The 27,571-nt window shown below is 42.9% G+C and overlaps 1 protein-coding gene across 1 annotated transcript; it reads right to left on the bottom strand.

The window, feature by feature from the left end:
• Window positions 1-22,131: 22,131 nt before the first annotated feature.
• LOC148534911 (tripartite motif-containing protein 75-like) lies at window positions 22,132-23,767 on the bottom strand. The gene has a single exon (XM_088464872.1). It carries the CDS (start codon window positions 23,765-23,767, stop codon window positions 22,184-22,186), a length of 1,584 nt encoding a protein of 527 aa, XP_088320998.1. The 3' UTR covers window positions 22,132-22,183.
• Window positions 23,768-27,571: the final 3,804 nt, after the last annotated feature.

Here is a 27,571-nt window from a genome sequence, read left to right as displayed (position 1 = left end):
CCCTTAGCGGTCGTTAGAGCTGTGGGTGTTAACCCACAGCCTAACGACTGACATGGAGGCGGCCGTTCAGGATGCAAGCGGCCGCCCTGTTTCTGAGCGACCGCTTGCATCCTACGACCGCCTCTGAATGAGGCCCTCAGCTCTGAGACGGTGGAGTTAGAAACCTTGGGGAGTTTGCAGGAGTCTAAATACTCCTGGGCTAAAGTGGAATGAAGGAACCGAGGTGTGATGTGGGCCATTGAGGTTGTAGAGTGTCTTGTAGTAATTATAGAAGGATCGATTAATAGTAACCGGGTCATAGGAAATAGCTTTGGGAAGGCCTTTTAGCTTTTAATTGTGACACTAGCAGACTATCAGACTTATTGCTGCTCTTTTCATAACATTCTTGCTTGGTCCAACGTAGTGATTTTTCAGGCTGCCCTGCCAGTACAGATTGGAGTTAGGACTTAGGAGTTGCCTAAGCACTGAGGGTGAAAGAGTTTGTTTGTGAGAGCACTCAGTTGTTTTTTTATCTATGTGTAACATATTTGATAATCACGCCCCTAATAACAGCTTTATGTGATAGTGGGATAAGGGAGGTCCTGTGTAACATTAAAATCAAAATAGTCTTTAATTTGGATACGTATATACTCTTTGAACTGAGGGATATGAAGAAGTCTCATTAAACCTCCAGAAAGGGCATCACCTATTGGAGTGTAGTGGGTCTATGGTGGTTAAAACCATGGCATGGTCCAACCAGGCTAAAGGGACAATATTAACTAAGCTTATATATCCAAAATACCACTACAACCAAATATCATATCAACTCTATGTATGAATCATGAAGAGTTTAATAAAATGTATAATATCTAGAAGTTGGGTTGTGGGCCCTCAATGTATCGAAGAGACCAGCCTCGGTTACCGACTGGCGTAAAGTACCATAGGGCAGGCAGGAGGAGGGAGCATTAGCCTTAAAGAGCTTCTATCCAGCTCTGGGGACAGAATTGCATTAAAGTCACCACCTACAAGAACCAAACCCCTGCGTCTTCTAATGAATTTCATCAAACAGAATACTAGAAAACTTGGCCTGACCTACATTGGGAGCATATAAGTTCACAATAGTCATGACTCGGTGGCCAATTTGTGCTTTTAGTATGATGTACCTCCCTTCTGTGTCACTTTTAGAAGAGAGAAGTTGAAATGGGACCGAGGAACGGATCATGACAATCACGCCTTGATTTTTAGAACTATGAGCAGAATAAAAACATGAGTGTAGCTATTTGAAGCTAAAGAAGGGTGAGAGTCCTTTTTAAAGTAGGTCTCCTGTAAGAAACCAGTGGCATAACTATAGAGGGTGCAGGGGGTGCGCTTGCTATGAGGCCCGGTGGCTTAGGGGCCCCGTCAGCCCAGCAAGTGTCCCCCTGCACTCTCTGTAGCACGACCGGCCACAACTGGGAATGCTAGTCTCTGAAGTGATCAGAGACTGAAGACACCTCTGATCGTTTCAGAGACCAGTGTTCCCAATGATTCAGTGTGCGGGTGCATGGGTGAGGTCATGACATCACCCATGCACCCACAATGAGAGGAGCTTGCTGGATCTAGTTAGATCCAGGCAGCGGCAGCGTCTATGCAGGAGGAGAGCTGATGGCATGGACTGTAGCATTGCCCAGCGGCCAGCGTGAGAGGTAAGTAATGCACAGGGAAGGGGGGCCACAGCAAAAGGGGCACTACTAGGGGCATTACTGAGGGCACAGCATAAGGGACACTACTAGGGGCATTACTGGGGGCACTGCAATAGGGGCATTACAGGGGGCACAACATAAAAGGCATTACTGGGGGCACTGCATTAGAGGCATTACAGGGGGCACAACATAAAAGGCATTACTGGGGGCACTGCATTAGAGGCATTACTGGGGGCACAACATAAAGGGCACTACTGGGGGCACTGCATAATGGGCACTAGTGGGGGCACTGCATAAGGGGCTTTAATACAGGGGGCATTGCATAATGAGCACAACTACAGGGGGAATTGCATAACGAGCACAACTACAGGGGGCACTGCATAATGGGCACAACAACAGGGGGCATTGTATAATGAGCACAACTACAGGGGGAATTGCATAACGAGCACAACTACAGGGGGCACTGCATAATGGGCACAACAACAGGGGGCATTGTATAATGAGCACAACTACATGAGTAATTGTATAATGGGCACAACAACAGGGGGCATTGTATAGCTAGACCTATGGGAGCCCGAAGGAAATTTTGCTCTATTTACACCCCTGTAAGAAACCATTGTGAGTTTGGAGTGTTTTAGACAAATGTGATCAATTTTGTGGGGAATTAAGACCCTTTACATTAAGTCATAACAGTGTTAATGGCATGGTACAATATTGCAAGTTCAATGTCAATGACTGTCAGCAGAATTGACTGGTTGAAAAATATAGGATAAAATAGAGGAAAGATTAAACAACTAAACAAAACACAAAAAAGTGGGGAGGGAGGGATCAGTGTGAACAATTCTATACCCTCAGGGGAGGTTCGAAGCTCACAGTGGGTGCGCCTAATGGGAAAAAAGAAAAAATGGGAGAGGAATCACTTCTAGAGAGGAGAAAATTCAAATAGGCGCCTGGTTTGGGAGGGCTCAAATCAAAAAGTAAGCAAATTACCAGTGAGAGGAGTACCACAAGGGAACCTCTCGTTAATCCCACATAATGGGGGGATGGCAGGAAGACGAGTGAACTAAACACCAACCATCCAGAATAAATGTGGACCATATGGTCCAGCTAAACATAACCAACACTGGCCTAGAGAAACAGTGGGAATATAGAACATATTAAAACAATTACAATGCCTTGAGGGTAGGAAGCAAAACAACATAATAACAATCAGCAGTGAACAGGCTATATGCACCACAGGGGGCTGCATAACAATATTAAGTGAACAATAACATGATACATGCCTAATAGTCAAGGAGGAGAGTCCTCGCAGTCAAGAGGAGGACCCTCAGTATCATTTTCAGACAGCTGGAGTCTGTGCAAAAGTTCCTTTCCTTGCCCTCCTTGGCATCAGGCACTGACACCTGATGATATTCACCTCCACAATCAGGCGGAAGGGAAATCCCCATCTATACTTGTAATCATTGTCCCATAACACTTTGGTGACATCATACAGGTCCCTGTGTTTAATTATGGTCGCTGGAGCCAGATCTTCATGTGTAAATGTGTACCCTCAAATGAAATCAGAAGGGTTGATCTACTGGCAGCAGCAATTTGATCCTTTGGCCTAGGTCTGAAAGCCTTATGAGCAGGGGCTGGCTGGTTACTTTTGGCCAAGGGGGAAGATGCAAATAAGTGGCCCTGGCTTTTCTATAAGCGCACTGCACACTGGACGTGACTAAAAAAAACCTATAATCTTGGTCTGTCTAATGTGAATGGGAATTCAATAGCCAATGAAATAAAATAACTAAATAATGCAAATACTACACCTACCAAACCCATCTAACAAAGCAGAGACCATGTGATCCTTATGAAATACACAGAACACTATAGTGACCAATATACAATACAAGGACCACTCTAGTAACCGGTATACACTACAGGGACCATTCTAGTGGCTGTTATACACTACAGGGATCATTCTAGTGGCCGGTATACACTACATGGATCATTCTAATGACCAGTATACACTACAGAGACCATTCTAGTGACCGGTATACACTACAGAGACCATTCTAGTGACTGATATACAGTACAGGGACCATTCTAGTGACTGGTATACACTACAGGGACCATTCTAGTGACTGGTATACACTACAGGGACCATTCTAGTGACCGGTATACACTACAGAGATCATTCTAATGACCAGTATACACTACAGAGACCATTCTAGTGACTGGTATACACTACAGAGACCATTCTAGTGACTGGTATACACTACAGGGACCATTCTAGTGACTGGTATACACTATAGGGACCATTCTAGTGACTGGTATACACTACAGGGACCATTCTAGTGACTGGTATACACTACAGAGATCATTGTAGTGACCGGTATACACTACAGAGATCATTCTAGTGACCGGTATACACTACAGAGACCATTCTAGTGACCGGTAGACACTACAGAGACCATTCTAGTGACTGGTATACACTACAGGGACCATTCTAGTGACCGGTAGACACTACAGAGACCATTCTAGTGACTGGTATACACTACAGGGACCATTCTAGTGACTGGTATACACTACAGGGACCATTGAAGTAAACAGTATGCCATTGCTTCCATGTGACAAGATGCCTTACAATGTTTAGGGGCATATTTATCAACATATATTAGCAGGATATCCCCCAAAAATGGATGACCCTGCAAGTATGAAGCCTCCCAGGGATATATCTAGGGAACACTGAAGCAGATATTGGAGATGTAAAACTTTGCAAATTACTTGTAATCAATGTGGGGATGAGGTGTGATTGGACACCATTTATTTTGAGCTCTGTGCACACATGAACATTTCCTCCAGTATGACAAATAGGAGTATTAGTTCTTAAAAAATTTAATTTAAAATTTTGTACACAGGGATGTGAGGTGTCCCTCCTCTTGGATGTGTATGGTAATATAATTACTAGTATTATATATCTATGTCAGGGGTTGGGTATGGGATGCCGGTGCTCTGTATCCCTGTCGGTCATTATCCTAACCCTCCCCCTCCTTCCCTCCCCGATGCCTGAACTTAACCTCCCCCCTAGTGCCTAAACCTAATCTCCAGCTCCCCACACCCTAAACCTAACCCTCCCCCCTTAGTGCCTAACCATAACCCTAATGTCAACCCTCCCCCTAACCCCGCTACTTACCTTCGAGATTCCAGCGGTCGGGATGCTGAAACCGGGATTCTGATAGGTGCCGGGATTCCGGCACCAGCATTCTAAGCGCCAGATGATTTATTTAATTTATTCATTAACATTTTCTTATATAGAGCAGCATATTCCATTGAGCTTCACAATTGGAAACATTAATAGTACAAAACTGGGTAATAACAGACAGACATAGAAGTAGGAAAGCCCTGCTTGCAATTTTACAATCTAAAGGGATTATGACCACGTCCCCTTCGTCTGGGCCCCACTGCTCGGTGAGCTCTGCTTTAGCCTGCAGTCTGCACTGCTGCAGACTGTAACACTCACTACTGTGTGGAGACTACTGAGTGGGGTGATTACCTCTGTTTGACCTTCGGTAGTTTTTAATCAGTGCAGAAACAATTACTGCAGTTAGACAATGTCTGTTCAATCTCCAGTCCGCCAAGTCCGTCTCTCCTCTGTGATGTTGGGATGAGGCATGGTCTCTGGAAGACCCTGCAAACCAGATACAGCAGCTGCTTGTAAAGCCCTTCAAAAGAACAGTGTAACTGACTGTGTGAAGGGGGCGGGGTGGGCACTGCATGAGGGCCCACAACTACGATAACGTCAATGTGACTGACGGCCAGGCAGTAAGCAGAAAATGCTGTCTGGATTCTCTAATTGTGTTATAAGCACTCTCTTGCTTACAGCCAAACCATCAGCTATGTGTGCACAGTGCACACTGCCTGACAGCCCTCATTGCAGCAAAATGTAATGGCCCAGCCCGCCTCTGCCTATGAGCTCTTTCAATAATTAGCGATTGTTTGGAGAGTGAAAGCACCAACATTGAAAAGAAATGTTTCAAATAACGTTAAGTGTCTGGGGTGTCGAAGCTGAATAATTGAGTAAGACAAGTTCAGTTTAAAATTCAATCACAGCGACGCCATTTTGCGATTGGCCGCAAGACTCCATTTTTGAAATGCGATCGCAAGACGCCATTTTGCGAATGGCCGCCTAAGCGCCATTTTAGATAAACTCACATTTTAGTACATGTGGCGATAATACCATTAGCATCATGCGAAGGCATCTGTGACCATTATCATATGAAGCAAGTGGCCAGGTGACAACTGGCTTGGGTAGATAAGTTTCCTGCATAGTGTTTGTTCACTACGGGTGGTCTGGCTAGAATAAATAAGCAAGCTTCCTGCAATGACACAGGAAAGGTGGGAGGGCCTGCTGACAGGACATGTAGAACTATCTAACCCAACATGCCACACTGCTAAAATGTTCACTCATTTAGAGACAAATGCATTTTCATACACACATTAAATATGTCTTTATACCAAACCCTGAATACCCACACATTTCATATTCATACATAAGGTTCAATAAGCTTTAAAGTGTATGATTCAAGAAGGTTCAGTTAGTTTAAATTCTAAGAAATAAAGATATTTGTTAACTAAGGAGTTATACAAGATAAACACGTCATTCTTGGAGTTGTTCTGATGCATACTCTTTCCACAGTTTCCCGGTGCTATCGGTGAGGAGATAGCATCATGCATTCTCGAGTTATGGACCGCAGAACCTACAAGCAACCAAAATGTATATTTTAGATTCAACTGTTAGGATGCTGAAGAAGGCGTGAGGAGGAAGACCCCTAGCTGTTAGAGGCAGGGAAAGTCTGTTTAAACCAGCCTGTTAGATGCACTGTAACAGATGCTTCACCTCTGAGAACCAATGACATCAGCAACAGACATACCTTTTGTCTTGTTTATACTGGGGGGGTATAAGTATGGGTGCACGGACACTATTTGGGAGTCTTTGTGCTGAATGCTGAATGACGAGGGGTCTCTTGCTGAAGCCTATCTCTGGGTCCAGAAGCACCTGCGTACGTATACTGTACTTGTGGTCTGTATGATTTACTTTTGCGCCTAAATTGTGTCTTGATCAATTGCGTGTAACTATCTGAACTTTTACCTGAATATCACTTGTGCTTTGGAACCACAGGTTCTATGTCTAAGTCTTTATTTATGGTGTGACTGCGTATGCAAATTAGCGTCATCCTTAGAGGTTTATAGGAAGGATTTTAGAAGGTACAGGCAGGGGTACATAGAGGTTAATTTCTAATATTGTTAGTTGGGGGCTCGTGAAGAAGTCACTTACCTGCTCACACGGTACATACGGTCATCGATATTTCAGCAAAGGGTGGAGTGGCCACATGCAGGGTTTGCCTGCAACCGCTTTGTGCTGAAAGATCGCTATCCATCTCCGTGTGAATTAAGGAAGCTGACTAGAATCCAGGGACAAGAGAGGAAAAAGTTTGTTTTCCTCTGTTGATTGAACCTTGTGTTTAGAGGAGTGCCGCAGTATTGTGTACGCGGCTAAAACGCATTTTTGCGTACGCAGTTAAAAAGTCATTATACGGTTGTGTGGTAGTCGCATAATTGTGTATGCGGCCGTTCGCACAATAGCGTATACGCACTTCCGGTTCTGCTGCCACATGTTTGAACAAAGCCATTGAGGTTTACATTTTTTTTTCTATTACCAATATCTGGGTTAAACGTGTATTTTTCTGCGCAGGAAAAAGTGTGTAACAGTGAGTGTATTGTTGGTAGGGGTAATTTATTCCCTAAAGTTAAGGGTATCATATGATCCTTAAGGGCTAGGTGCAAGGGTTAGCCTAGTCGCTCGGTAAGCAGCTTACCGTTCTAAACACAGTAGCAGGTGTACATGTTGTCTTTGTTGTATAGAGGTGCGTGAGAGTGGCCGACATATAAACTCTCATAGGTCTGGAAGTTACCTTACTAAAGCTTATCCGGGTGTGGAAGTGGCCTGCTTCAAATCTTATCCAGGTGTGGAAGTTGCCTTACTAAATCTTATCCAGGTGTGTGGGCGCCGCCGACTTAAATCGTCCACAGGTAAGTGAAAGTGTCTTGATTGTCTTTCACCGGTTTAAATTTTTATTGAAAAGCATAGGAGTTGTCTCAGAATGGGAGCCACGCAAACAGTAGAGATGTTAAGCAATGATGTGCTGCTAATGGAGGCGCCGATCGGATCGGCCCGTCGTATCATGCATACCAAGTATGGTACTTATGCAATAAGGTATTGTGATATATGGTTTAATATGACGAGGAAGAGTGTTAGACCATTTCCCAGAATTGGTAGTTTTGACAAAAATGTGTTAGATAATGTCCAGGATCACATCAGTATGGTGCGATCACGAGAGAAAAAGATGAAGTATTTTGAATGTTTAAAACTATGGCAGCATGAAGGGGATGCTTGGCTTAAAACTGTGCAAACGACGCAAACTAGCGTTGCGAACGCATTGCCAGAAAATACATCCACGACGCTGAATTGCAATACGGGCGAGCCGCAAATTGGCGCGCACGTGCGGCAAGGTAGCGTCGTGGAGAGTATTGCCAGCCGTTCACGCTCACCTCCCCCACCTTATGTGGATGGAGGTGCAAGTACAGTTAACAAAAATACCAACAAAAATGTAACAAGTAATTTGTACCCCCTCTTAAGTAACCATAAAGAAAATGTTTACGACGTAGATGATGAGCCTATTGTAATGTCTGCCATTTCCCATGCTGTGCAAATGATAAATGCTGCATCACCACAATCACGGGTGGCGCCGCCATCTCCATCGGTAACAGCAAGGGAAGTGTTAATACACTCTGCACCCATTGAGGAAGTTGTTAATACCATACGTAGCAGCAGCAGAGGTAGCAACGCTGCCGGTCTGCATCCCATTCGGACAATAACTGTTCCGAATGGAAATGCGGATGCAAATGGTGTAGTGCCCACTAGGGAAGTAGTAATGCATTGTCCATGGACAAGGGCAGAACTAAATTCCATCATAAATGATTTCCCTGATCTAAAAAAGGAATTAGCCAAATCTCAAAGATTTTTGAGAAATTTGGGTAGTTCTCATGAGCCCACTAATAAAGATTGGCGTGTAGTGTTAAGGGCCTGTCTACCACGCAATACCAACATGACAAAATTTATCACGGATTGTGTATTGGATGGCGACGTTCCCTTAACAGACCAAGTAAACCAAGGTAACATTTCCCGCATTGTGACTCAATTGGGTATATATTTTCCGGTAGTAGTTAACTAACATTTCCCGCATTGTGACTCAATTGGGTATATATTTTCCGGTAGTAGTCACAATCAAACAAACGGAGAGTGAAACTGCAGAAGACTATTGCGATCCGGCTCTGCAGGCTATCACCCAGTACACTGGGATAGAAGATATTAAAGATAGCATTCACCACAGGGGAATGATAGTCACGATATTAATGGACGGTTTAAAAGAGAATTTAAAAACTCGGGTTCAGACCTCACAGCCTGGCTGGAGGGGACTTACAATAGATAACCTCATAGAGTCTGCCATAGAACATGACAAAAACATCTCAAAAAAGAGGGAGACCCAGAGTGAAAAATTAATGGCTGTCAGTATACAAGCTCTGGAGGGAATGATGGTAACACCACAGCCAACAGACACGCTTGCACTTGCACACACACTCATGTCAGAACAAGTTGCTCTAACTAACCTCACTCAACAACAAACACAACTCTATCCTACTAACCCAATGCAACCACAGGTCCCAGGATATCCACCTACTTCTTATCCCCCACAATACCCTTACCCTCCCTATCCTTACCCATATCCACCACCTTTACCCTCTGCTCAAACTCCACAACAACACATGCTTTCACCTGAATCACGGACATGTTTTAATTGCAAACAAACAGGACACTTAAGTAGAAACTGCACAGTAAAAAGAGTATGGACCCCACACCAAGGGAAACCTGGATATCCCCATAAGGGATATGCACAGAGATCAGCAAATATTCAGCAAGCACCAGCTCCAATTGTAGCCGTAAATGCTTTATTGGAGAATGGTAGCCAACGATAGGGGCCAGGTCATACCTGTAGTCTACAGATAGTCAGCTTAACGGGAAGTACTAGGGAAGAACCGGTCTTGATGGTTGATGTAGCTGGTACTGAATATACTTTTCTTGTAGACACAGGGGCGACCAAGTTAGTGATGAAATCTCCCATTAATTTACAGGTGACCAACGAGACAATACCAACAATGGGTGTGACAGGTAGAGTGGAACGTTATCCTTTAACAAAGTCCACAGAGGTTAGTATTGGGCCGTTGCATACCAGACATTCTTTTCTCCTGGCTGCCGCGGCTCCTACTAACCCGCTGGGCAGAGACTTGTTATGTAAAATGGGATGTGTCATATATTGCACCCCTGATGGTGTATATTTAGATATCCCAGAGAGAATGGTATACGAGGTGCGGGATATGTTAGACACTCCTCAAAGGATAATGTATCACTCTACCATTTTAAAAGAAAATCCATAACAAGTAGATGAAATGTTGTCCCAAATTCCAGATTCCCTTTGGACAAAAGATGGACAGGACACTGGATTAATGGCAAACGTAAGCCCGGTAATGGTAAACTTAAAAAGCGGTAGGCAAGCTCCAAAAATTCCCCAGTACCCACTAAAACAGGAAGTAGAACTAGGGGTGTTTCCAATAATCGAGCGATTATTGCAACAGGGAATTTTAGTTCGTACAACTAGTGTAGCCAACAGTCCCATCTTTCCAGTAAAGAAGAGTGGTGGGAGGGGTTATAGGCTGGTGCAAGACCTTAGAGGTGTTAATAAGGTAGTAGAGAGCCAATTCCCTGTAGTGCCGAATCCAGCTGTCATCCTGATGCAGATCCCACCAAATGCAACCCATTTCACTGTCATTGACCTCTGTTCTGCTTTCTTCTCTGTGCCTCTCCACCCTGACTGTCAGTACCGATTCGCATTCACATACAAAGGTGTGCAATATACATGGACACGATTTCCCCAAGGTTTCATAGACAGCCCCAGTATTTTCTCCCAGGCATTGCATGACTGTTTACAAGCTTTTCAACCTGCCAATGGATCAGTTCTAATTCAATATGTGGACGATTTATTGCTATATTCTGACTCTTTTATGTCATGTGTGAATGATACTAAACTTTTGTTACTTCATCTCTCGCATACAGGACACAAAGTGGCTAAGGACAAGTTACAGCCATGCCAGCCCAGAGTAAAATATTTGGGACACTGCCTAACCCAGGGGTTACGACATCTCACAAATGATAGAATCCAGGCCATACAAAACATGACACTGCCGCAGAATCAACAGCAAATTCGTACCTTCTTGGGAATGTGTGGATATTGCCGAACGTGGATCCCAGGTTTTTCTATTTTGGCCTTGCCTTTACAGGAACTAGTCTCTTCCTCAAAGCCCAATCGCGTCACACACACTGAGGAATCAGAACAGGCTTTTCTTAATCTTAAGGATAGTCTGACAAAAGCTCCTGCATTGGGAATACTCGATTATGAAAAACCTTTTGATTTATATTGTACGGAAGCCGATGGTTGTGCTGCAGGTGTCCTTACACAAAAACATGGTGATGCCAGTAGGCCCGTAGCATACTACAGTGCTTAATTGGACACGGTAGCAAGATCACTCCCCACCTGTTTGAGAAGTGTAGCAGCTACCGCTTTATTGGTGACTAAAAGTGAGGACATAGTATTGGGCCATGATATGATTGTCTACACTCCCCATGCTGTATCTGCTCTGTTGAACTCAGCTCAAACCAGACACGTCTCCTCGGCTAGGTTCACCAAATGGGAACTAGCCCTAATCGCTCCTGCAAATATTACTGTTAAACGTTGCAGTACGCTGAATCCAGCAACATACCTACCATATGTACAACATGATGTACAAAGGGTGGAAGGAGAGGAGTTGCTGGCGGGAGGTGAGTTCAGCAGATATGATGACACTCACGATTGTATGACATATCTGAATCAGACCTTTACTGCTAGACCTGACATACATGACACACCTTTAGAGAATGTGGATGTGACTTTCTATACGGATGGGAGTTGTCATAGACAAACAGACACAGGTGAATTATGTACAGGTTATGCTGTTGTAAATGACACAGACATCATGGAAGCTAAACCTCTCGGTCCTCCTCACTCAGCCCAGGTGGCAGAGTTAGTAGCACTGACTAGAGCATGTGAACTGGCAGCAGGCAAATCTGCTAACATTTACACTGACTCGAGGTACGCGTTCGGGATGGTGCACGATTTTGGGGCTCTATGGCGTCTGAGAAATTTTATGACAGCAGCAGGCACACCAGTTGCACACTCCCGACACATAAAACATCTCTTAGAAGCAATCCAACTGCCCAAGGCAGTGGCAGTAATTAAATGCAAAGCCCACACATGTGAGGATGACCCGGTGTCACTGGGCAACAACAGAGCTGATGAAGCTGCAAAATGGGCAGCAGGGTTAAAAATGTCTTCCCCGATTGAAACAATTATGTCATTCCAAACCATTGATATGCTGAAATTAATTGAGATGCAAAATTTGTGTTCAATTCAGGAAAAATCCATATGGAAGTCCAAGGGGTGTGGGCAAGAGTCCTCTGGGCTCTGGAGGGATGGACATGGTAAGCCAGTAGCCCCCAAGGCATATTACCCCAGCCTGGCTGAGGCAGCACACGGTCTGACTCACCTGGGCAAACAGGGTATGTGCAAGTTGGTGAGGGCATACTGGAGCGCACCAGGTTTTTCTTCACAAGCAAAGAAGATAGCAATGTCCTGTCTGACCTGCTTGAGAAAGAACATAGGGAAAGCGATCCCTACCGAACTGTCCCACATTCCTCCGACTGATGGACCTTTCCAGGTGATACAAATTGATTTCATCCAATTACCACCCTGCAGGAACCTTAAGTATGTACTAGTGTGCACAGACGTATTTTCTAACTGGGTTGAGGCCTACCCAGCGGCCACTAATACTGCTGCGTTTACTGCCAAGAAAATAGTTCAGGAATTTGTATGCAGGTACGGTATCCCTAGAATCATTGAGAGTGATAGGGGTACCCATTTCACAGGTGATGTTTTTCAAAATATGTGTAAGCTGATGGGTATTAATAGCCGACTTCACACCCCCTACCGACCGCAGGCCAGTGCCAAGGTAGAGAGGATGAACGGAACTATTAAAAATAAGCTAAGTAAAATCATGGCAGAGACTGGACTAGGATGGCCAGAAGCGTTACCTTTGGTCCTACATAGCATAAGGACCACTCCTAGGTTTCCTCTGAATCTGTCCCCATTTGAAATACTATTTGGCAGACAACCTCATTTGATTATAAGTCCCCAGGAAGACTTGAAGGGTAACAACGAGGTAACTGTAAAGTATCTTATATGAATGAGTAGGCAGTTAAAGCAACAGCAGCAGAAATTGAAATTGTTGTCTAATGATATGCCTGAAACTAACTGTCATGATGTTGAACCAGGAGAATATGTAATGATCAGAAATTTCTTGCGTTCAGGTTGTTTGACTGATTGGTGGGAAGGTCCATACCAGGTGCTGCTGACGAGTACTACATCTTTGAAGGTGGCCGAGAGAGATACCTGGGTCCATTCCACTCACTGCAAAAAGGTCAATCAACCGGTGGAGAAACAAGGCGGAGACAAGGCTGATAGTGTGGACCTGTCGCTCGCGAACTTGTTCCGGGAGGATTGAAAAGGTTGTAGTGAGATACCTGAACCGAGAGAAATTTTGCAGGACTTGTTGTTAAAATGGACAGGCCTGCTGTGTTCATTCTCATATTCTCTTTTAGAGTGTTCACCATCCTGGTCAGTTCGGGAATATCCAGTGTCTGTGATGGGGGACCGATTGAGGAAACTGGAGCTGATGGCAGTGCTGATGGAGTGGAGAAAGGAGGAGTGCAATGCCAATCAGGGGAGTGTCTGACCAATCTTAGTACTGTTATTGTTAAGAGAGCTGTCATTCCGGATACTCGGGGAAGATGTGGAGGTTTATCGTCTGAAGTTTCCTGTATTTGTGAGTTTTGTGGGTCCTTAGTTGATGAGAACTGTATCCAACGGTGCCAACCTAAATATAACCCGTACTTGGGAGGGTATCCTTTAGAGGATTATCACAGCATGGTAGGCAAAGTGTTAAATCAAACTGATTGCTGGGTGTGTTCACATGTGCCACAGGGACAGCATAATGTAGGGTTGGTGCCATTTCCGCTGAATATCACGGAAATTTTAGATTTACAAAAAGGGAAACCTTTCAATGGAAAATTCCTCTCACCCAAACCACCTCATTTCAAACTCTATCAATTCCAAGTAGATAGATCATTTTTATGTTTGAACATAACCAACCCTAATAAACCTGGAGGTTGGGAAGTGATGGGGAATAATCAGACGATGACCTTCTCACAAAGAGCTGATAATGAGTCCATAAACTATGATCTGTTACGCTCAATTAAATCAAGTGGAAAACATTTTAGGTACCGGTATACATTGAGTTCCACCAAATAAATGATTGGTAAAGTACCAGATGGTTATTGTGCTAAAATAATACAACCTGAAACTTGCATATACCAAATGGAAGAGCCTGAGATAGGATTGTTTGCAAGAGAAATGTGTTTAATGATAATGATGCATACCATTCCTTATGTTCTCCCTGATAATGTATATTTTATATGTGGAAGAAAAGTGTATAAATGGCTCTCCCCGAGTTCCGAAGGTTTGTGTTATCTGGGAAGAGTAGTCCCAGAAGTTAATGACCCTCACACATGTTGAAATGTTGGGAATACATAAAAACACACCATCACCATATCTTCACATGCAATATGAACACAGAGGCAAGAGAAATATGATACCTGGTGATATGCATAAAGCCGCTCAGTTAGTCAGTGAGACAACTGGCTTCCAAGTTTTAGTCACCCTGGATCCCACCAGAATTGCTAGGGGTACATTAAATTTTAGATATATCCAGGAACTTGCTAAATTAATAGATAATATCACCGAGATGTACGATGACACATTCAGGTACACAGGGAGAGAATTGCAAGCGTACAAGAAAGAACTAGTACAACACAGGCTAGTGTTGAATTATTTAACCGCTGTTACTGGAGGGTATTGCGTAACGTTAGCCACCCAATTTGGAGTAAAATGTTGCACTTATGTCACCAATGATACCAGCAACCCTAAGGAGGTGATAGACCAGAAGATGGATGAGATTCTGCAGCTAAAGTGGGAATTTCGTAAGAACCATAACGCATCAGTGGCTGAAGCAGGGGAAAAGATAGAAGGATGGGTGTCATGGCTGAACCCAGTTAAATGGTTCTCGGGTCTAGGGGAATGGGTCCAGGAAGTGATTGCCAGCATAGGCAAATTCTTGATCCTTATACTGATTGTCATCATAATAATTGGCATATGCGTCCGGTGTGTTCCTATTGTGTTGAAGTGTGGAAAATTTAAAAATAGAGTAAAACGAAAGAATGAAATTATGATGGTGGTCAGAAATGATAATATGTATACCAAGGTAGATACAGAACTGCATTACAACCCTGAGCTAGGAAGTACCATCATTTAAATGTATAATATTTAGACATGCATAGAAGATATTATTGAAATGTTATTTATAGAACACCTCAGATAATGTAAAGTCTCAAATTCCCCTTCAAGACTGCTGTTATAAGACTGGTGCATTCCCACACCTGTCACATGATCTCCCAAGATCCGCGGTGTGCGTATAATAGTAGTTTTATGTCCCCACCCAGAGACACATTATTGATGGATTAAGGAACACCTTGTGCCATCCCAGAATAACACTAAATAATATGTAAATGTAAGCCTAAAATAAATTTATATAACAGATTGTGATAGCATGTTGTTTGCTATCAAAGGGTGGACTGTCGAAGCTGAATAATTGAGTAAGACAAGTTCAGTTTAAAATTCAATCACAGCGACGCCATCTTGCGACTGGCCGCAAGACTCCATTTTTGAAATGCGATCGCAAGACGCCATTTTGCGAATGGCCGCCTAAGCGCCATTTTAGATAAACTCACATTTTAGTACATGTGGCGATAATACCATTAGCATCATGTGAAGGCATCTGTGACCATTATCATATGAAGCAAGTGGCCAGGTGACAACTGGCTTGGGTAGATAAGTTTCCTGCATAGTGTTTGTTCACTACGGGTGGTCTGGCTAGAATAAATAAGCAAGCTTCCTGCAATGACACAGGAAAGGTGGGAGGGCCTGCTGACAGGACATGTAGAACTATCTAACCCAGCATGCCACACTGCTAAAATGTTCACTCAGTTAGAGACAAATGCATTTTCATACACACATTAAATATGTCTTTATACCAAACTCTGAATACCCACACATTTCATATTCATACATAAGGTTCAATAAGCTTTAAAGTGTATGATTCAAGAAGGTTCAGTTAGTTTAAATGCTAAGAAATAAAGATATTTGTTAACTAAGGAATTATACAAGATAAACACGTCATTCTTGGAGTTGTTCTGAGGCATACTCTTTCCACAGTTTCCCGGTGCTATCGGTGAGGAGATCGCATTATGCATTCTCGAGTTTTGGACCGCAGAACCTACAAGCAACCAAAATGTATATTTTAGATTCAACTGTTAGGATGCTGAAGAAGGCGTGAGGAGGAAGACCCTTAGCTGTTAGAGGCAGGGAAAGTCTGTTTAAACCAGCCTGTTAGATGCACTGTAACAGATGCTTCACCTCTGAGAACCAATGACATCAGCAACAGACATACCTTTTGTCTTGTTTATACTGGGGGGGTATAAGTATGGGTGCACGGACACTATTTGGGAGTCTTTGTGCTGAATGCTGAATGACGAGGGGTCTCTTGCTGAAGCCTACCTCTGGGTCCAGAAGCGCCTGCGTACGTATACTGTACTTGTGGTCTGTATGATTTACTTTTGCGCCTAAATTGTGTCTTGATCAATTGCGTGTAACTGTCTGAACTTTTACCTGAATATCACTTGTGCTTTGGAACCACAGGTTCTATGTCTAAGTCTTTATTTATGGTGTGACTGCGTACACAAATTAGCGTCATCCTTAGAGGTTTATAAGAAGGATTTTAGAAGGTACAGGCAGGGGTACATAGAGGTTCATTTCTAATATTGTTAGGGGAGATACGGACTCTGGTATATTACGAATTCTCAAATTATTACACCTCTCCCTATTTTCAAGATCCTCATATTAATCTCTAAGGAATTCCGCCTCCTTGTATAAGAAGTTTATATCATGCGAGGCTTCTTACAAGTCTCTGGAGAGAGATTCAGCTTTGGTATCCAATGCAGAGGTGCATTTAGAAAGGGAGATCAGCTGATAATTGTTGAAAGTTAGAAGTGAGGGTTTTATTTAATTCTGCAAGCATTAATTGAATATCACTTTTGGTTGCAAATGAGTCACCTGTGGGTAAATCCGTACCAGGTGAGAAAACAGGAGATGCTGGAGGAGACATCGAATGTTGATTGGAATCTGACAGGTGTGGGATAATACCCTGTGCTTTTTCTTCCTCTGGCAGTGTTCCGGTTCTTGTTGTATAGTGAATTGAAATATTAACAGAACAGATGTTGCAGATGAAGTAAAGATCCGGGTGGACAGTACAATTATACCCCTTTTACACCGGAGCTAAAAAACCCGGGTTTTTGAAGGGTTAACCCAGGCAGCTCCCTGGTGTAAAAGGGCAGAGGGTTGGATTGCCGGGTCGAGTGACCCGGCAATTCAACCCAGGTAACTAGCAGGGTTTAACACAGGCGTAGCCCGTGAAACCCTGCTATGGGAACAGCGCACTCCGGGTCACGATGACCTGGAGTGCGCTGCTAGCCAGCCGATTGGTCCGGCTTCAGTGGCGCTTGGAGATGACGTCATCTCCAATCGTCCACTTTCACTCCGCAAAAGCCGGGTCTATGCAGACCCGACTGCGGTGTAAGCGGCGCTGACTCGGGAATATCCCGAGTCAGCGCCGGCAAAATTCTTTGTCTGATCCGTATAGGAACTTTGTTCCAACTCCGGGTCAGACCCGGAATTTAGGTGGAAAATGGGTATTACTGTTGCCTTAGTACATTGGAGCAATAATCACAGACCTGTAGAGACTGCAACAGCAATTTATGATGTAGTAATGCAAAACAACCACTAGATGGCATCAATACACTGTGTTATACAGATATGTAATCTACATGAGCACTAGAAACACAAAATAGGAACTGAACTGAGTGGTGGAAAAAAATGTAAACTTTGATATCTTCCTCTTATTCAAAAGGCACAATTCTGAAGAAGCCAAATGCCTATAAAAGTACATGGGACCCAGGAAGTAAGGTGCTGGGTTAATACTGTAGCTGGTTTGAAGCAGGTCGTGTAAAGCTGGTGCCTGAAGTGGAGGTGTACCAACCTGCAGTCTGCAGAACTCACTGCTGGTGATGCAGACCCTTCAACAAGACCCATTCCATTAGGTACAAAATGCTCTGCTCCTGGATTTCCCATCTTATTTATGATCGCAGACACCTGTGGTGGAAACACCTGTCTTATCAATTACCTACTTCAACACAGGTGGCAGCAATCATAAATTAGATGGGAAGTCCAGGAGCAGAGCATTTTTACCTAATGGAAGGGGTCATGTTGGAGGGTAGGGTGATGTCATGACCCAGGTGTAGTGGATCAAGCTGGGCAGGGACTGTCAAGATGGCCGCCGCAGCGAGAAACAGCACTGGACCACAGTGCAAGGAGACCACACCAGAGATCCACCGTCTCCAGCAGATGTCACGGATGTCGGTGGAGGTGAGTACAGGCACAGCAGGGGAGGCACCATCATAGGGAGGTCACCTGAGCTCTTCTGTAAATGATATGGCGGCGAATATAGTAATCTCAAATGAATACTCAATTGTACCTAACCACATGGGAACAAAGAAATTTCTGTAATGTAGGGTAAATCCTTTCTAGTGCATCAATTACACAAACATGTGTTCTACTATACATTTATCTACTGTATATCAAAAACAAAGGGCACAGTCCATACCTATGTGGGTGCTAAATAATTCAATACCAAGATATAACTTTTACTGTATAAATATGTTTACAGATATCCTGTAAAAAATCTCTCCATTAGGTTATTGATTTTTCAGTGTATATTCTCTTTTTAGCAAACACACAGTAGTTATCATGGTGATGAATAATCGTACTGAGTTCACATTAATAGTTTACAGTACCAGTCTTTAAATAAGCTCATCCATATATCACAGTGATAATAATTGAATATGTTAACACTCTTCCCCACTGTAGATCAAATCTTTAGGAATTCTCAGAAACAGTGTCTATTCACATGTTATAATAACCCTTGATTTGATGAGCATAGATGAACCATTAAAATAACATATCCCCACTTCTGTGATATCAGCTGATGTCAATTTAGACAGGTTTGTCCATAAACTTCAATCGTGTTTTGAAGGAGCATGAGCCCCTGACAAAATCAGTCTGTACTGCATTACAATGTATCAAATGGAATCAATCAGAGATTTAGGTTCATATGTCTTAATCATACATAATCCGAGCAATGTAACAATCTACTGTGGGTTGGTTCAGAGAGATAAGGCACGTTGTTCCGCAAATGATCAAAGACAGTGTTCAAACCCGTGTAGCATTAACCTGCAGGTGTTGCGGGTGTTTGAATCAACTACAATTACAATTAGTAGACAGTACGGCACTAAGATGTCTCCGTCCCCTCTGCTGTCGGGTGTCTTGCTAGAGAGGACACCAGATGAGAGAGGGCCTCCGACAGTGCTGATAGAAAAAAAGTTTAAGTTAGAGTGAGAGGTCCCGTGCCAGGTGTTAGATGGTATCTGTTGCTGCTGGCATTGCAGAAACCATATTCGCCGCTGGAGTGTCACTCTCACAGAGAAAAGATACCTGATGTATGTAGATGTATGGAGGTCTCCTATGGAGGTTAGTAGTCGTACCCCACAGTGCCTGACCGGGGGCTTCAAAGGACGTGCGTTTAACCTTAACAGCTTGTTCACCTACAGCCATGAATATTTAAATGACAAGTTGGTCTAAGATATACCTTCATACTTTAGTCTGGTGCGGGATCACCCCTAAAACAATTTTGAGTCTCCCAGATATAATCTGGGCCCAAACAACCCCACAGGAGCCGCGAATACACCTGCTAGCAGGCTCTAAAAGTGGGAGCTCTGCAGAGATGCTGCCACGCCTCCCCCAAAAGTATCCAATTAACCTCACAGTCTGAGCAAGTGTCAAACTTTATGTCTAATGCAAGTTCATATTAAATCCAGAGTTAGTCCTTTTTAAAGTGACCATATATATTAGTCAGCCCTCTGTGTTTGCATACAAGGGCATTACCAGAAGTTTGTGGGTCATATAGCAAGATCTTAAATGGGCCCCTCCAGAGGTAAAAAAACACATACATTTGCCCCCACACAGAGCCCATTCAGGTTATGCCACATAGTAGTACCCCTTGTACACATTATGCCATTCAGTAGTGTTGCCCCTTATACATTATGCCACACAGTAATGACCCTTACACATTATACCAAACAGTAATGCCCTTTACAGATTATGTCATATTGTAGTAGTGCCACATATAACATATTATTCCACACAATTGTAGTGTCCCTTACACGTTATGCCACACAGTGATGCCCCTTATAACATTATGCAACACTGTAATGCCCCTTACACATTATGTCCCCCCAAGCAACTCCCCTCCCCATGTCCCTCCAGCATCATCTCGCCTCCCCCTTTCTGCCATCAGCAGGCAGAAGGTGTGGATTTGGTGCCAGGCTGCCAGCTAATTACAGCTGCTGCACAGGCAGACAGCGGCAGACATGGACAGACAGCACCGGCACAATTTGAAGCTGGTGCCGGTCATGAGCCAATCAGAGCTTGCGGACTGGCAGAAAATCAAGAGCCACCACCGGCTGCCAGTCCACCAGCCAATCAGTGGTGCAGTCTCTCCATGTCTACCTGCGTGTGCGCCAGCTGTAATAAGCAAAATATATATAAGCAAATGGAAAAAAAATGGGGACATAGGATGAGGATTAAAGTGCTTATCTGGAAAGGATGTTCAAAAGTTCATGAAGGTAAGTGGATAGAGTCTCCCAACATGTTTCACCTGCTTCAGGACCATATATATATATATATATACAATATATATATATATATATATATATATATATATATATATGAATAAATAAATGAAAATTCAGTGCCAATTATAAAACCACTAAGAGGTTCCAGACAAGGACATAGTAAAAATTAAATAAATACATAAAATAAAAGTATTTAAGACAGATACTATTCAATTATAGCTCTATTGCACTCCCCTAATTACCAGAGGGTGTCAGCTCAATTAAAAAGATTGTGCCAGTTGGATCCTGTCACAAAAAAATTTGTTTATAGGGTGAATTTAATATAGAGTGACTAAAAAGTGCAAAGTGCCTTATAACATAAATATGTATTTTTGGAATATTATTAAATTGCAACAATAAAGTTTGTATGTGCAATCATCAGTGCAATATATATGGAACCTGATTTAAATATATACCCAGTTAATAATGAAAAGCATTACAAAAGCTGCATATACACACAACGATTTAGTAAATGAACAATTGTAGTAAACGACTTTCGTTCATTTTTTCAAGGGAAAAATGAACGAAAATCGTTTACTAAAATCGTTCAATTACTAAATGTAATGAACGATTTTTTTGAACTATAAACGATTTTTGCATATTCCCTTAGTGAAAATCGTTGAGTTGGTCAGTCTGACTGAAGTACAAACTACAAACTACAAATGTGAACGTGCGTGAACGATAATCGTTCATCGTTTTAACTCAGAAAGTGAACAATTTTTTCAACAATTGAACGATAAATTATATCGTTAACGATAATTGTTCAAAAAAATCGTGTGTGTATGCACCTTTAGTGTTCTTGGTGCATTTAAAGTGTCCTTAGTGCATAGTGGGGAATGCATAGATAGAAAAAAAACACAATCGTATATACTTTATAAAAGTAAAAACTATTTATTTCCACTATTTAAAAATTTCTGTGCAAATAAAGGTTTGCACAGACAGACATGCACATAAGAAAATACAAGCTAAAATGGATAAATTAATCAGCAATGAAAAAAATGGAAAAAAATATTTTTTTTAAAAAAGCAAAGAAATTGATATGAGCTTATCTCAGTGTTTTTAGGAAGGTCCAGGAAGGCAATATCGCACTGACCCAACGTGTTTCATCTATTCTGTAGACTTCATCAAGGCGATATATATATATATATATATATATATATATATATATATATACAGACACTTTTATATAATTTTAACAATGTCTTTATTTTATTCATATGCTAATTAAACTTTGAATGCATAAAAACTAATTCAGAAACTTATCAGTAAATTAATATTTTTTATGATTTTTTTGCAAAGAATATCCTTGTTACACTATTTACTTTATGATTGTGATGCTGGAATTCTCATACAGAAAGAACGCAGCATGCAGGGGCTCAGTGAAGGTGGCGGAGAAGGTGTGCAAGTGTCTGTTGGGTTCACACATCTGATAGAAGGACAGACACCCGGCATCATAGTCCAGGTATATCCCCACTGTCCGCACACGAGTACCTGCATTCCATTCTTCTATTTGTCTCTGTATATTGTTATGTTTTGTTCCAAGGAGTTTCACAAAGTACAGGCCCCATGACTTGTTATTACATCCAATGAATGATGTAGTACCATTTACCTTTCTCTCTATACTGTGAGCGGCCACCCCTATCAGCCATTCCTTTGCTTCACTCACATCCACTTCCCAGTAATGTTTCCCAGATGAGAAACTACAGGAGCTTAACACCTGCCGGACTATAAACCTCTCTGGTCCATTTGGTCTGTCCTGATTTACATCAGTATAAGTTGCAGATCTGTGATCCCCTGATACAATAATGTAATTAGAGGCTGTCTTTATATCCAGTAATATGTCTGATTTTTCCATCACTGAGAACTGTCTCTTTATCTGTAGATCCATCACATTATCAGCCAAGTGTAAAAGTCCCCTGTGTAACATCTGTGAGATTATTCCCTCCTCCAGACATCCAACATTGCTTACATCACTGGTGACATCACAGCTCCTGTGACTGATGACATCACTTTCTGGTTCTTTCTTCAGGATAGTTAATGGATCAGTGATATTACACATCTCCTCAATGCTACTAATTTTCCTGGACAGCTCGTCCTTCTGTAGTTCCAGCTGTGTGATCAGATCAGAGACTGAGAGTGACATCTGCTCTTCCTGTCTGGAGATCTCACCCAGGACCCCTCTCTCCAGAGTGTCCAACTTCTCCCTGATGTCTCTAAACAGATCAGTGGCTCTCTCAGTGACACCAGCGGCTTTTTTCTTCTCCTCTCTCCTGTGACCCTGTAGACTCTGCACTCTCCTCTCAGTTTCCTCTCTCTCAGACTTCAGGGTCTCAGTAACAGCTCTCAGTGTCTCTTTTTTCTTCGCAGAGGCCACATTTAGAAGCTCCACCTTGTGACCCTGGTGGTCTCCAGCCACCCAGCAGGATATACAGATAGCGGCTGAGTCCTCAGAGCAGTAATACTTTAGTATCTCTCTGTATATGGAGCATTTTCTGTCCTCAAAGGAAACAGTGGGATCAGTTATAACATGTTCAGCAGATTTATTGTGTTTGTTCAGGTGTTTGTCACAAAATGAAGCCTCACACAGCAGACATGATTTAGTAGCCGGCACAGGAGACTCACAGTAAGTACAGAAGATCCGGGTCTCCTCCTGCTCTGGCTTACTACATAGGAACCTTTCCACAATGTTACTCAGCTTCCTGTTCTGCTCCAGTGCTGGGCGCTCCTGATACTCTGCTCTGCATTCCGGGCAGGAATAGCCCCCAGCCCCCTCCTGTGTATCCAGCACACTCACAATACAGAGCCGGCAGAAGTTGTGCCCACATCTCAGGGATACAGGGTCTGTATAAGTGCTCAGGCAGATGGAGCAGCTCAGCTCCTCTCTCAGGTCTGCAGACGCCATTCTAGGAAACAGGAAGAAATCTCATACAGATCAGTACAGAGGGAGGGGCTGAGCAGTAACGTCCACACACAGAGATAAGTGATGAAAGTGAAAGTATGTCTGGGAATAACTATGGACCTCATTCAGAGTCGGTCGCAAGCGGCTGCTCGGCCGTACCCCAGCCGATGTTCACAAACCGTGCATGCATATGGTTCATTGTGCGCATGTGCGTACGAGCCCTTGCGATGTCAAATTCTGTCGCTTGTACGGCTTGCGAGCCGGAAGTGTCTCATGAAAGTTGATTGACATGAAAGGCTGTTTGTGGGTGTTGATGGGGGTGGTGGTCTGAAAACCAGGCGTGCCTCAGCGTTCGCACAGCATTTAGGGGCGTACATAAATTACCTGCTACGACCGACATAGAAGGCCGGGAGTAGTAAAATGTCACTCTGCGAGCAGGTTCGAGGTCTGGCTGATCGTACAGCTTGAGGTAGGGCAAGCCACAGAGTACAATCGATACTATCGAATTTTAATGATGTCAAGAGTGATGTTTCTATTTGGAACCACATAATGCAAGCAGCTAATAATCGTTTGTTGTTGCTAATAACAGTGCTAATTGGCTGGTCAATGAATCCAGTGCGTTTGCATTAGCAAAACTTCCTAATTCTTTTAATTTTTGCTGATGCCTCATTAAACGTGTTTTTATTATAAAATTTTTACTTAACTAGCATTATTTACCCTGCACCAGTGTTTTCATATCCAATGGTTTTTTAATTCTTTTATTCACCATGTATATTTTGCAATGTAAAATCAGGCAAGATTTTTTTTTAATGTCAGAATTTGTTTTTATTTTTGTTTTGCATTTAACACATGCACATTTGTAGGCATTTTCAAGCATGCCAAAATTAAAAAAAAAACAGTAAAAAAATATATAAAAAAAATTAAACAAAAAATAAAACAAGAAAGGAGATGGAGGTATTGGTGACAAGAAATATGGGGACTGCACATCAACGGGTGAAGGACGAAATATCCAGGGCTATTTGCTGCGTCTTGGACGGCTCGGCTGAAGAGGCTTTTCCGGAACAGTCGACTGGCGTGTAACATGCCGACTGGCTTTGCTAGAGCTGGATGGTATTGGCTCTGGCCTAGGCATAGGGCTCGCCATACTTTGGGGGGTGGCTGTTGGGCTGCCAGAGGTGGTGGTCCTTGGAGGAAGGGAGGCTCACTCCATTATGGCAATTCTCTTTGCCTGCTCCTGGGCATCGGCCAACCGAATCTGGTCCACAACACATGTCTCCAGGGCCTCTGCCAACCTCAGCAATCTGTCATCTCTCCTCACCAGAGTTGTCTCCATCCTCAGGAGAACAGAATTATTCTCCTGAGTTTGGTCGACCAACTCGGTTAGGAGAGACAATGCGTGGGCAGGTGGTGCCCCTGGAGTGGGCTCCACAGGATCCCCAGATGGAGAAAAAGGATCATCCCCTGCAGAGCCTACATATGTGCTGGGCCTAGCCATCACCTCAGGAGCAGGCACTTCCTCCTCTGGTTCTGTAAAGAAAGAGAATTATTATACATTTTATTTCAAGTTTTTGTAGCCACAAATGTTTTTGCTTCGTGCAGCCTGTTTTTTAGTAAATAATTACCTTCTCTGCCATGTGGAGCATTAAAGTCGTCCATGTCAGTGTCCATATTGGACATGCCAACTAGCTCCTCTTCCTCCACACACCCCTGAGCCATCTCCTCCAAAGGTGTTAAGGTCAGCTCCTCAGGGATGGGACCACCACCTGTCCCCTTGGCAAGGTTTGCCCTATTTCCTAGCTTCCTCTTCAGCCGATATTTGAAGTCCGTCCATCTGTCAATGTTTTGAGTTAATTTAGGTGTGTAATTCCTGGTACGTTTTACCCTTTAATTCGTAAACCACATTCACACTAGCAATTCCATACCTTTTGCGAACCACATCATTGGATATGTGCGTGGTACCCACACTATTGACAGCCCTGGCTATCTCATTCCATATCCTGTCCTTTTGTCCAGCTCCCATATTTCTTGGTGCATGGACAATATTGTCCATGCACATAGTCACCAATGCCTCCATCTCCGACCTCGAAAATGGAGGCTTCCTTGTCCTCCTCCGGCTTGGGCCAGGCTCCTCAGTGGGACTTGGTAGAGGTTGTCCAGCTACAACATGTTATTTGTTAATTAATTTTCTGATGCATGTGGAATTATTACTCATTTGTTTTAGTGTCAATTGCAAACATTGTTAATCAAACTTACTTATTAGGTCTTGGCTCTGGTTTTCATGCTCCTCTGGATCCATGATGACAAAGATTGAGAAAGCATGAAGTACTAGTGTTGGTTAGAGTCATATTTATACATGTGAGCGCATCATTGGATTGATTGTGTGTGCATCCATGTTGCGTTCATCCATGTTTGACTATGCAAAATCCACACCTAACAATAATTGCGTGGGTTAATGAGATGTGAGCACATCATTGGATTGGTTGTGCGTGCATCCATGTTGCATTCATCCATGTTTGACTACGCAAAATGCACGCCTAACAATAAGTGAATGGGTTAATGAGATGTGAGCGCATCATTGGATTGGTTGTGCATGCATCCATGTTGCATTCATCCATGTTTGACTACGCAAAATGCACACATTTCCATCATTATTCAATAAATATGATTTATGTCCCTATTTAAGGGTCACCTAAATGGACCATTACTTGTGCATTGTTGGTGGTTGGCTGTTGGTTGTTGTTTGGCATTGTGAGGAGTTTTTGCACAATACATTGTTGGCTTGAGAGTCTGGTAAGTGTATCTGAGTCCTGCAAGCATCAGTCCATTGTGGGCATGACATGGTGTTCTCTTTTTAATTATTATTTTTTTTTTTTTCTAAATAGAGTTTTGGTCTTTGTGGTTTGATGGAGTTTTCCTGCCCACTTTATCGTGGTCCCAGGTAAGTGTATCTGAGTCCTGCTTGCACATTATTATTATTATTTTTTTTAAAAACTGATTTTGGCTTTTTTTTTTTCCTTTCTTAATGTTTCTAACGTAATGAATTTTTTGACTGTGTGTTTTGAACCAACTTATTTTAATGTATTTCATTGCTATTCTGCCTTGTTTTTTTTTTATTCCTAAAAAACAACACATGTAGGTGGTTGCCAAGATGGCCCTACCCAACCATGTAAGAATCTGCTACATTCTGACTAAGTTAAGTTTTTGTTTTTTAATTAAAAACTTTCATTATTAGATAAACTAATTTTTGGCAACACACATTTCAGAGAGATGTGGGCGAGCTCATCCTCGCCATGCTACCACACCCTAACCTACCTGGTCCTCCTCCTCGGTGTAGGCATAGGAGGCATGCAAGGACCCAGATATATTGAACACAAGTCACCCTTTTTGGAATGCCAGATGATGTTGTGTTAACAACTTACCACCTCCCACCCAACATTATCCTAGACACTATTTCAATAATAAAGAGTGATCTAGATAGTCAAATTCACATTCCTACATCAATACCACCACTAACACAGTTGCTGGAGGTGTTACATTTCTGTGCCTCAGGGTCCTTCCAGACCACTGTGGGTCTGGTGGCTGGCATTTCCCAGCCACCATTCTCCAGGTTCCTAAGGCGTGTGATGGGTGATTTTTTTAAACATATAGCCCAATTTATTAGTATGCCTTTGGATATGGAAGCCCTTGGTGTGGTTAAGCAGCAGTGTATGGACATTGCTGGCTTTCCACATGTCATAAAGGTAGTGGATGGTACTCACATAGCACTTCAGCCTCCAGCAGTGAAAGAGCAAATTTATCGAAATAGGA

The sequence above is a fragment of the Taudactylus pleione genome, unplaced genomic scaffold (genome assembly GCF_031769625.1).
Source record: "Taudactylus pleione unplaced genomic scaffold, aTauple2 ptg000061l, whole genome shotgun sequence".
In the NCBI taxonomy this organism is placed as follows: domain Eukaryota; kingdom Metazoa; phylum Chordata; class Amphibia; order Anura; family Myobatrachidae; genus Taudactylus; species Taudactylus pleione.
The sequence above is the reverse complement of the archived record's forward strand: the minus strand, read 5'-3'. Positions and strand labels throughout refer to the sequence as shown.

Bases quoted from the DNA above. Each gene is read 5' to 3' on its own strand.
- LOC148534911 (XM_088464872.1), bottom strand. From the start codon at position 23,767: ATGGCGTCTGCAGACCTGAGAGAGGAGCTGAGCTGCTCCATCTGCCTG.